Below are 12,100 nucleotides of genomic sequence, written 5' to 3' on the forward strand. Positions count from 1 at the left end.
TTATGCATGGAGAAATTAGGGTTATTAGTTGAATTAGGTGAAATGAAATGGTATGTCCCATGCATGAACAAAAAGTCTTTTCCTTCAAATCACTTTAAATCGTATCCTGCTTCATCGATCCTTTGTTACACCTTTCAATTCCTCCCAGCGGGAATTTTCCATCGGCTTGTTACTACCTGTTTGCAAATACCTTCAAGTTGGAAGTTTGCTGCTAGTAAAAAAGGACCATTTATTTACTGAAATGTAGCTGTATTCATATTCGATAACCATAACATTTTGCTCAGAATGACTCAGACAGAAATTCAGCTACAGGTATTTGTTATTGAAGGAGAAGTTGAAACATCAAAATGTCAAGAAATAAAGAAAAAAATTGACGAAATGTTAAACGTTCTCTCCAGAACATTCCCAGCTGACTTAAAGTTTCAGCTGGCGTTTAAATGCAAAGCTACCGGATTTTGTGATGACAAAGAAAGCAGTGTGATTAAAGAATCTGACTTTATAGCATCAAGTTTCCAGTGCGTGTTATGTCCAGAGGAGAAGATGCATTTCATAAACACACAAGCCATCACAAAATACTGGAAACAGGTATAGTAGTCGAATCAACCACTTTCGTTATATTAAAAAGGAAAATATCCTGATTATGAATAATATTTGAAAGCATATTCATTATACACCTGAGCCAAACATGCAAGTAAATAATAAAAAAAATAGTTTTACACAGAATATATAACATTGGGGAATCTATTGCAGTATTGTATCTCGATTGTAATGTACATTAAATGACTCATCAAAATTTCCTTGTTCTTTTTGTTGTTTTATCAGAATTTGAAAAGGGAATGTTTATTCTGTACGTATATGTTGAAATGTCTTCAATTTCGTTTTACATTTTGTTTACATTTTTTGAAAGGTACCTGCAGATGAATTTCAGATATCTAAACATGAGAATGGGTGTAAGGACTTAATTTCAGAGGGAAACTGTGGAAGCACAGCATAAAAAATTTACTTGAAACAGGTTTCTTAATGTTATAAGTTTAAAAGATGTATAAGTAAATAACATGATAATGTTTATGGTCAATTATATAGTTTTCTCTTTTTTCACTTTCAGGACAAAGCATTAGCATTTTTGTTTTCACAAAAACTTCCCTTAAGTACTGATAATTTGAAATTTAAAATATTTCACCTTTTGGAGGATAAGTAAAGAAACCCACAAAATGATAATTCAAAATTTTAATCTACGTAGATGATTCAAAAGTAAAGAAGATCTCAAAGTTACTGCAATTTGGAACGCATGCATTCCGAATCTGCTTTGATAAGTTTTTCCCGAAAGAGGGCTTGGAGAAGACTCTAAAAGATAATGAAACAGACATGAGAACAGGAAAGTTCCGATTTCTACCACCTCAGTTAAAGATTCTCTTCCCAAAACAAGGTTCTTGTCTTTATTCTATGTAAAATGAAAACAGTCTTATGTATGCTATAATATCTGGACATCACAATAAAACTCTATATCCATCCATTCTCTTTCCGATAAATGTCAATACAGGCGTGTTTTTTCAACAGTCTTTATGTTCAAAATGAGAACTATTCGCACTAAATGGAAAAGAATTTCAATCACACGTATAATAAACAAAGAGAAAAGTATTATTTTGAAAATGTTTTAAGGGAGAAAAAAAAGAAATATATTGGAAGTCAGCATACTTTATGACGTAGATGTCGCTGAAATAAAGTTTGATGAATTTTTTGAAGGTGGATCTAACAGTGTTACATCTAAATCTATGGACATTACCATCATGTATAAATTGCTGCGTAATTACTCTGAAATTTCTCCCCCTCAGAGTGGATGGGGGAAAGTGCCTAAAGTGGAACACATTACAGAAAGTGACGACATAGAGAGGATTCGTTTGTATAGAAATAAATACAGTCATGATTCTGGAAGTAGTCCTGTGATAAGTGATGATGTCTTCAATATCATCTGGAATGATCTTTCTCAGGTAAGCAATTTTCATGCATATGCAAAGTGTATGTAAAAATTGTGTCAATGCTTTTGCGTTTGATATAGACATTAATGATATGAATACAGACTGGTATTTAGACGAGTTTTCATTTAGTTGCCTTAAACAGAAATTCCATTAGTTACGGTCGATTTTTTTTATGAGTGTTGTTAAGTTAAGAAAATTATTTTTATCAAACTTTATATATACCTTTTGCATAATGTAATACATGATCTGTTTGTGAAACACAATGCGAACGGCTGCTACAAAGTTCGAAAAAAACTATTTTTTAGGATACAGGTCATTGTCTAGGTCACAAGGTCATTGTCCTTGGTGTCATTTCAAAGAACTAAATAAGTGAAGTATTCATATCGAATGTGAAGTCTCCATATCTGACGTTCGAAAGTTAAGGCGAACGTTAAAGTTGACAACAGACAGACAGACAGGACAAAAGCAATATACGACTTCGATCTATCGATCTGGGAGTATTATAAATCATTTTAAAAGCAGTTACCAAAAAGCTAAGTGGCTTTGTATATTTTTTATGTATCAATTGAAAAATATATTTAAATGCTTATAGTGACAAGGAGTCATATCATCAAAACATATTGTGCAAGTTAAAATACCCGACACCAGATTATAAAAATTGTAAGGGGGTTAATACCCTAAGTACATGCAATTTTAACTTTAACTTCACCTACACCTTCAACCTATTGTTGTGTTATTTTGTTTTGGGTTAGGATTGTTCATCTGTAATTTCTCAAAAAAATTATAGAGGCTAAAAATATCCCGGGAAATCTGTTTTACAGAATTGCAAATTATACAAATTCTGTATTCAAAAAGTACTCAAAATTTAATCAAATCAGACGTCAATAGACCTATTTTTCAATGTATATATGCCCCTTTTAATTTTGTATTATTTGTGTGATATTTTAGATAAAGATAATGTTACAATGCACACGTGTAATCCAATAAACGAAGGAAAATTTTGAAAAACAGATTTGTATATGAATAAAGACAAAGGGCTTTTTTTAAAATAAAATAGTCATTTTTCTTTCAGGCTATAATAAGACTCAGTGGTGGTGTTTTGAGAAGAAGAATCAGTGAAATATAGCTATGGCATATGATAATTACATCAATTAATAACCTAGATGTTTGAAACAACTTGCTGTCAATGTGATTACTACTGGACAGAGCTGCACAGATGTTCCGTTGTACCCGAAAACAGAAAATATTTTCTTTAAAAAAAAATGAAACACTGATATTTTATTTTGTTGCTAAAAGGGAAACATTTGTAATCGTTATTGCTATCTGATTAGAAATAAAGAAAAAGTTTTGCGCAGTTTTAATTTATCTGTTATGCGTTCTTTTGTCAAGAGGGTTTGTTGGTTTATATTGAATATGATGCCGACAAGAGTTTTTCAGTTTCGATATGATTAAACTCTGGAGAAGTACAATAGTAAATACGTTAATCTTTATAATCATCATGATCAGGATATAAAGCGAAAATAAAGTGTATTTGATCGTGTAATTGACACTGCTTGGCTTATATATATCTAGTAATACTAGCAAGGAATTCAAAGGAGGACATAGGAAGACCTTGATCTTCTCAAGAATCGTCTTTTAAACATTATTTTACTTCTTATACATATATATTTCCATTTCTAATTTTTTTTCTCTGTGATAACTGTTTGAAAGTTGGGGGAGTTTATTTCTTAATAATTCTGCCGAAATGTATATTAGGCAGGTCGATAGGTCAGCAGCTAAGGAGGCCTAATACGCATGCAAATCTCGAGCGCATCTGTTTTTGTGTCTGACTCTAAGGAGCCATAATATGCATGTAAATCTCGTGCGGCTTGCTTTGTGTTTGACGTCATGCAGTGTGCGAGGACTATTAAAATTGGCATGGATGTCCCCGTGTAATTCAAATCTATTAGTCTACATTTTTATTGTTAAAGTCTACAATTTTATTTCACAATGAAATGGAAATATAAGGAATCACTGTCTAGTTTGAAGAGTATGCCAGGGACATCAACAATAGTTGGAAACATGGGATAATTTAAGCATAAATAAGCATAATTTATGCAAATTATCCCATGTTTCCCACTATTGTTGATGCCCTGGCATACTCTCCAAACTAGACAGTGATTCCTTAAATATCAGCCAATGAGAAATGTGTTTACGTTGTATTATAATAATTAAATAGTCATTTAGACCCTCTTATATCATTTTGTTATAATTTAAATAATCACAAGAAATCATTTTCCTTCATAATATATAATACATTTTTTTCAGTCTGATAAAATATCATATCGTGGCTGACTTGATTGACTGATTTACTCTTTCACTGTCATTTAAGAAAAGTATTTGCAATTAAATAAATTTCTGTTGATAAAATGATTATCAAAAGCAGAGAAATAAAAGAACCACGATTGATCTGACAGATGACTTGTATATGGATGTCACATCAAATTTTCAAGAAGATGAAAAATGATTTTTTTTTTTTTTTGTTTAGAAATATTTTTATAGAACGAAAAAAAAGTTTGTAGCTGTAACTTTAGAATTGTTTATAACTATATAGAATCCTGTGTGGCTTCTATAACATCTTATTTGCAGTATCTTGCAATTGTTGATTGATCGAAGGCGTTTGTGTGACACCAAAATTATAGTAGTCAGACTTTAGATTCTGTAAGTTATGAAGATTGTCTAGCGCTCTTGAACGGAAAAATTAAATTTATTAGACAAACTATTTTTTGGTACATTTATAAATGCCTGTCCGAATCTATCTGCATAATTTCAACTTTATTGGTAAGAGAATTATGAAGGGCATACCAATTTAAAATAGTTATCATCATTTAAATCCAAATCAACGTATCTTAAAAATTTAAAATTATATAAACATGATTAAAGGAAATAAATGTAGTAATAATAATAAATTCCTTTATTCATACAGGAAAGCATAGTTTGAAACCAATAACTAATATACAAAGTAGTCCTATAAAACATACGTGCAGATGGATTTATGAGAACTCTGCAAAAGTCGACAAGTATAAAGTACACACATGACATTGATAAACTGAGCTAATATTTGCTCTCTTGTTTCCAAAACATTCTTTTGAAAATCCATTTTTTTTAATTATAACTTTGAATATTCTGACTTTAAGAAGCAAGAGCATTACAGGATCATGAAAAAATATAACATCATATTTCCCTTAAACATTGAGATTCGGACACTGAAAAGTGATTTGTTCATTTGCTTAAAAGTATACACGCTATAACTTGTGCCAGTTAAAATACGATTGGAAATTGATATCATTTGTTTATCTATAAATGTTACGAAAATTCTGTAAATTACACCATTGAAATTAAACGCATTACAAAGTTATCAAATTATAATTATTTATTATCCTGCAAGGAAAGAAAAATAGCTATTTTTAAATAAATCCATCACATGGCGTCGTCGCTACTTTTAGATTGATAAGCACACGTGGCGTAAAGAAAACAAGGTAGGCCGTTTGAGATACTACTCACTTTTGACGTGGATGGCAAGCGTCTTACTCTTAATGGTACTTATTTTTTAATGTATTCAGTATCAACCATCTTCTCTGTTAAGACGCATATTGACCTTAATATTAATAATTGTTGTCAAAATGCAACATACCTCGTTGTCTGTGATTTCCCGTGGACATGTGTTTCTATATATAGGCCTACTGTTTACGCACTTCTTTCATCAATATTCATGGAAAGACTGAATTCTTAATTCCTAGATATGACTAATTTTTTTGTTATTACAACGCCATGTATAGTACAATTTTGTGGAAAGTATTATTTTTCATTACACTTCATGTGTTTTAAATCATTAATCATTTTGTTTTATACAAAATTTGGCGTTCATACAGCGTATATAACTTTAATATAAAGAAACAGTTTTACTGAATGACATCTGTCACATTTCGTGTATTTGGGAAGGAGTTTATTGGTTAATTTAAATATTTCAGTTTAAAATTATTTTGCGAAAAGTCAGATAATTACCTCTGCTGACGTGCAATAGAAACTAATAAATAAAATTTATGATGAACGATAAATCATAAAGTACAAGTCAAATATATTTATTCAAAGTTTCTTTGAAAAGACATATATTGAGAAAAACTATCAAGGATTTCAAATGCAAAAAAGAACCCTTTTTTCTGTCAAAAATCGTGTTGTATACATTAGTTTGAAAATAATATTCAATTAAAGACCCTTTTCTATCAGTTTATGATTTATAACAAAATAAATATCAAATTATAAGCCAATGAATGTTATTTATCTACGGTTTGTATACCAGATATATTTTATGAATGTATAAAAATACAGTAAATTTGGTGGAAAATTTGAAGGAGATTTACAGACAGATAGGTTTGTTACAATCAAAGTCAAATTTTAAAGGAAACAAAGAATGATTGAGAAACATATATAAGCCACCCATCCCACCACCACCCAGTGTAAAACAATGTACAATTTATACTGTAATGATACTTAAAACCAGTAATCTTTTAGAAAAATGCAACCATAAAACTACATGCAAGTTTGCAGGTCCTTCAGACCTCAATATCAGAGGTAATTTTCTTCTAAGTGTACCAACATTGATGTCCATAAATCAAAAGGGCTATTTTAAGTGGTTATAGCTTACTAAATGTTATATTGCAGAGTAATCAGAGCCTACAATAAATATGTGCTAAATGTCCTGTGTTTAGCTAGTTTAATTTGTTTGGGGGCAGGCTAACTAAATTTTGGCGGTTATAAAAATGAAAAACGATTTGTCAACAAAAAATTGAGTAATCTTAGCATAGAATTATTTCACAGGAGGAACATACATTATCATACATTACTTAACATGCATTTTACAATTTGTAGATGGAAATGCATTTCTGATGTGCCTTCTTTTGTGCAAGTTATACAGAATCAATCTAAAAGAGGGAGATTGGATTGAGAAATACAATGTTGTTGCAGAAAGTTTCAATTTCAAAATATCACGACACAATCCAGTGCTGCCGATTTGAAAATTCTGGCCAATGCTAAAATATAACATTTTAGAAATCATGTTTTCTCATGCATTCTTCAGACATGCCAGTTTTCTCAAATTTTCAGAAGATCCTAAATTTTTGGATATCTCCCTGACTCAGGCAGAAAAGAAAACATAATAGATTACTGTAGGTGATGGAGTAAGATCCTAAAATACAATGAGGTATTTTGTTTGTTATTGCCACAACAAACGGAAAGATTGATAGAAAGACTTAGAGAGGATATTTTCACCCATCCTACATGGCAGGACACATCTATACATGACATGGTGTTTATCAAGGTTATGTATGGTTTGTTACCTCTTCTTAGATACAAGGGTCAAAGTTCATGAGGGGCAAATGTAATTATAACTTGTGAAAAATGTGATACTCTAATGTGAACATCAAGGTTCATACCCGAGGATCTCACAGGACTCAACAATGACTAAATATTCATCAATCCCTCAATCCTTGGATCAAACTCTCCAGGTTTGTATGTTTCACGCCATTTCAGGAACCTGTCACTTATATATACACACACCACCACTTGCTGGAAGGTATTTAAATTTTAACTTTTACTCAGCACTAATGGCTGTTTTAAAGTGAGAAAATTTCTTGCCAGAACTTACTGTCATACATGACACAGTTTAATACGATCTCATCCAAAGAACATTGGATTTGAACCCGCAACCTGCGCTGTGATTCTGAAGCAAACGCTCTGATCACCGTGCCACAAGATCGACCTTTTGTAAATGTAACTAAGAGAAATAATTGCTTAGTTCTGATTTTTTTGAATTGATCGATCTCATTAAGTCACTTTAAGTATATGTTTAAGCAGGGGATGTCTTTCCTCGAGTATAATCACATTATTTACAAAAGCATCTCGTTAGATGTACATTGTAAATTTATTCTGAAAAGTATTTGCCGAGTCTCCATATTCAGTTACATTTAATTTAACAAAATCAAATTCAAAATATGAACTCTTCAATTGGTGGATCCAATGTTCCATTTTTAGCTCACCTGAGCCGAAGGCTCAAGTGAGCTTTTCTGATAAAAATTTGTCCGTTGTCTGTCGTCGTTGTCGTTGGCGTTGTCGTTGTTGTCGTCGTTAACTTTTCACATTTTCGACTTCTTCTCAAGAACCACTGGGCCAATTTCAACCAAACTTGGCACAAAGTATCCTTAGGTGAAGGGGATTCAAGTTTGTTCAAATGAAGGGCCACGCCCTCTTCCAAGGGGAGATAATTATGAATAAGTGAAAAATTTATGGCATTTTTAAAAAATCTTCTTCTCAAGAACCACTGGGCCAAGAAAGATGAAACTCATGTGGAAGCATACTCAGGTAGTGTAGATTCAAGTTTGTTCAAATCATGACCCCGGGGGGTAGGGTGGGGCCACAATGGCCGATCAAAGTTTTACATAGGAGTATATAGAGAAAATCTTTAAAAATCTTCTTCTCAAGAACCACTGGTCCAGGAAAGATGAAACTCATGTGGAAGCATTCTCAGGAAGTGTAGATTCAAGTTTGTTCAAATCATGACCCCTGGGGGTAGGGTGGGGCCACAAAGGCCGATCAAACTTTTACATAGGAGTATATAGGGAAAATCTTTAAAAATCTTCTTCTCAAGAACCACTGGTCCAGGAAAGATGAAACTCATGTGGAATCATCCTCAGATAGTGTAGATTCAAGTTTGTTCAAATCATGACCCCCAGGGGTTGGGTGGGGCCACAATGGCCGATCAAAGTTTTACATAGGAATATATAGGGAAAATCTTTAAAATCTTCTTCTCAAGAACCACTGGTCCAGGAAAGATGAAACCCATGTGAAAGCATCCTCAGGTAGTGTTAATTGAAGTTTGTTCAAATCATGACCCCTGGGGGTGGGATGGGGCCACAATGGCCGATCAAAGTTTTACGTAGGAGTATATAGGGAAAATCTTTAAAAATCTTCTTCTCAAGAACCACTGGTCCAGGAAAGATGAAACTCATGTGGAAGCATCCTCAGATAGTGTAAATTCAAATTTGTTCAAATCATGACCCCCAGGGGTTGGGCGGACCACAATGGCTGATCAAAGTTTTACATAGGAATATATAGGGAAAATCTTTAAAAATCTTCTTCTCAAGAACCACTGGTCCAGGAAAGATGAAATTCAAGTGGAAGCATCCTCAGATAGTGTAAATTCAAGTATATTCAAATCATGACCCCCAGGGGTTCGGCGGGGCCACAATGGCTGATCAAAGTTTTACATAGGAATATATAGGGAAAATCTTTAAAAATCTTCTTCTCAAGAACCACTGGTACAGGAAAGATGAAACTCATGTGGAAGCATCCTCAGGTAGTGTAGATTCAAATTTGTTCAAATCATGACCCCCAGGGGTAGGGTGGGGCCACAATGGCTTATCAAAGTTTTACATAGGAATATAAAGGAAAAATCTTTATAAAAGTCTTCTTCTCAAGTACTTCAAAGCAATGATTAGTGATAGTATAGGAAGAAAATGTTTTTAAAAATTTTTTTTATCAAGAACAGCAAAGTCATATGCTGTATTAATATGAAAGCATTCTTAAGAAGTATTAAATTCAAGTCCCCCCCCTCCTCACCTTTAATAAACTTTTCAGATTTTATCTGATTTGTGTTTTTTCCCACGATTTGCTCAGGTGAGCGATGTGGCCCCTGGGCCTCTTGTTTTTAATTCTCTTTACAGTTGGCATGCCTATACAAATTATAACGAGGGGATATAAATCAGTGAAGAACTACATCGAGAATCTGAAGAAAGGGAGGACGATGATGTACCACGCCTGTGGGATGATAGTAGGGTGTGCTGGTAGTGGTACCACGCCTCTAGGATGATAGTAGGCTGTGCTGGTAGTGGTACCACGCCTCTGGGATGATAGTAGGGTGTGCTAGTAATGGTACCACGCCTCTAGGATAATAGTAGGGTGTGCTGGTAGTGGTACCACGCCTCTGGGATGATAGTAGGGTGTGCTGGTAGTGGGAAAACAACTTTGTTAGAGAGACTGAAGGGCATTGACGTGGCCGAAATTCAGAAAAAGACCAAATCCACGAGGGGAATTAACATATATGCTGACATCTTTGATGTGTCAACCACTATCAAAGGTATCATTGTTTCTAATTACATTGTATATACACTACATAGAGGGATGGATACATAATTTATAACTTGCTGTGGATAACAGATTTCATCTATATATTTTCTAAGTTAATGACCTGGTTAAAGTTACAGGTCTTTTCTTTATAAGTAAATATTGCAAGTAAAATTTTGTTTCCCAAACTTGCATGGATGTTATATCTAGGAATGCATAACATATGACTTACTTCAAGTGCTGGATTTAATGTACCAAATAACAAATATTTTCTTAACAATAAAATGCAATATGCATTTCTTCTTCAGAAAACTCATCAGATCAAATACAACATTTCAAGGTAACGTTTGATGACACCAGTCAAAATCACGATGTTCAAGAACACCAAGTAGAAGTAACTTATTAATTGAAAAAGCAGGATATTGAAGAACCAATAGTGGGTGAAAACCTTGCCAGTGAAGTAATTAGTGTGGATCATATGTCAGAGGACAAAGTTAAGCTTGAAGCTGATTTGTCGGAAGGAATCAAAGCTGCTACTTTGTCTACTAAACCAAAGGGAGAAAATTATGATAGTCAGAATGTTGCTGAAGATTCTAAAATATCGGGAGTTTTACGCTTTACGAAAAATGTTTCTGATGATCCCGAGAAAAGAATCTCTATACTGGATTTTGCTGGACAGTGCGCATATTATGCCTCACACCAGAATTTTTTTGAGTCCACGAGCATTCTTTATTCTGGTTCTCAATATGGAGAAAAAGTTTGATGATCAAGTTGGAGAAGAAGTGGGTAGCCAGACAGGCTCCATCTTCAAAGAATGGACACACAGAGGTTTGTTAGAAAACACTGTTTAACAAGATGAGAAATGATAAATTAATACACATTATAAAATGATTATTATGCGGAAAGAAATACGTTCTATTCAAGTTGGAGAATACGTATACGGTCTGTAACCCTTAGGAAGTCACGGAGTACACGTTTGTAACCCTTAGGAAGTCACAATGTATTCCAACATGGGAATGGGAGAAGCTCTTGAGTGAAACAGGATATTTATTTCAAATTTTCAAAATGTTAACTGAATTAATCAAATAGTCCATTTGATAATTTTTCATAATAACATTTTCTACGACACATCAATACTAGGGTATACTCATCGCATTCGTTACACCTGATTGTTTTATTGTGACGGGTATGAGCGTGAAATGGCGACCCTTGTTCGTGCTGGTTATCTTGCATTGACTTTGTTTATATTTTATTGCAGTAATGTTTATTTATGTTGCCTGTGCACTGCACTGACCTGAACAACTATAACCGTAAATTTATTTGGTATCTTACTTTCCTGCATTAGACGAAGTATTACGTTATTACTCTCGCCACTGAGTCCTGTATAGGATACATTCGTCTACACCGGTGTCGACTGATTACACTGAAGAGTGTCTACGTTCTGTCCTATTTATAGGGGTCTGCAGAGTAGCAAGACTCGGGAGAAAAAATGGCGGACACATTCCTTTTACGAATCGTGTTCAGGTTTAATGTATACATGATTATTGCACAAATCATAAGAACTACAGTCTCTTCAAGGTTTTGTGATTTATATGCCATAGATTCTCACTGTTTCAAGTTAAAGACTGCCTGTTGTGTATTGTTTGTAAAGGTTTTATATTTTTACGTCCCGCTGCAACTGATGTTTAAAGGGGAAAATTAGAATCATTATGTAGACTTGTTTTCCTGTTGAAAGTTTTGTGTGGAACGAAGTTTCGGGACTATATAGCTTTTGTCGTGTCCGTCTGTCTGTCTAGATGTCTCTCTGTCTGTTTGTCTGCAAAAACCTTAACCTTGCCCATAACTTTTGATATACCCATGCTGTAACTTACATACGAGGGGCTATCAAAATGTTCGTGGACTAGCGCCATAAGATTAACATCGCTTTAGGAACGTCAATGAATATTAAAATGTTTAGTTATCATCAT

General features: G+C 33.6%; 2 protein-coding genes and 1 long non-coding RNA gene across 3 annotated transcripts; all 3 read left to right on the forward strand.

Annotated features, from left to right (window-relative positions):
• The first annotated feature begins 12 nt into the window (after nucleotides 1-12).
• Nucleotides 13-1,027, forward strand: LOC134232227 (uncharacterized). Its single transcript, XM_062714183.1, has 2 exons — nucleotides 13-585; nucleotides 908-1,027. Exons 1-2 carry the CDS (start codon nucleotides 286-288, stop codon nucleotides 992-994), a joined length of 387 nt encoding a protein of 128 aa, XP_062570167.1. The 5' UTR covers nucleotides 13-285; the 3' UTR covers nucleotides 995-1,027.
• A 226-nt stretch (nucleotides 1,028-1,253) lies between these two features.
• On the forward strand, nucleotides 1,254-3,484 carry LOC134232234 (uncharacterized). Its single transcript, XM_062714185.1, has 3 exons — nucleotides 1,254-1,426; nucleotides 1,744-1,988; nucleotides 3,049-3,484. Exons 1-3 carry the CDS (start codon nucleotides 1,366-1,368, stop codon nucleotides 3,100-3,102), a joined length of 360 nt encoding a protein of 119 aa, XP_062570169.1. The 5' UTR covers nucleotides 1,254-1,365; the 3' UTR covers nucleotides 3,103-3,484.
• Nucleotides 3,485-7,433: 3,949 nt separating this feature from the next.
• Nucleotides 7,434-11,253, forward strand: LOC134232228 (uncharacterized). The gene is made up of 3 exons (XR_009984734.1): nucleotides 7,434-7,519; nucleotides 9,734-10,146; nucleotides 10,442-11,253. It is a non-coding gene; the product is annotated as an uncharacterized LOC134232228 (long non-coding RNA).
• Nucleotides 11,254-12,100: the final 847 nt, after the last annotated feature.

The sequence above is a fragment of the Saccostrea cucullata genome, unplaced genomic scaffold (assembly GCF_032062105.1).
Source record: "Saccostrea cucullata isolate Sc308-1 unplaced genomic scaffold, CSIRO_AGI_Scuc_v1 ctg408, whole genome shotgun sequence".
NCBI lineage: Eukaryota > Metazoa > Mollusca > Bivalvia > Ostreida > Ostreidae > Saccostrea > Saccostrea cuccullata.

Coding starts and splice junctions, on each gene's coding strand:
- LOC134232227 (XM_062714183.1), top strand. CDS start 286: ATGACTCAGACAGAAATTCAGCTACAGGTATTTGTTATTGAAGGAGAA. Junction 586..907: donor TCACAAAATACTGGAAACAG/GTATAGTAGTCG, acceptor ATTTTTTGAAAG/GTACCTGCAGATGAATTTCA.
- LOC134232234 (XM_062714185.1), top strand. CDS start 1,366: ATGAGAACAGGAAAGTTCCGATTTCTACCACCTCAGTTAAAGATTCTC. Junction 1,427..1,743: donor GATTCTCTTCCCAAAACAAG/GTTCTTGTCTTT, acceptor AATTTTTTGAAG/GTGGATCTAACAGTGTTACA. Junction 1,989..3,048: donor TCTGGAATGATCTTTCTCAG/GTAAGCAATTTT, acceptor TTTTTCTTTCAG/GCTATAATAAGACTCAGTGG.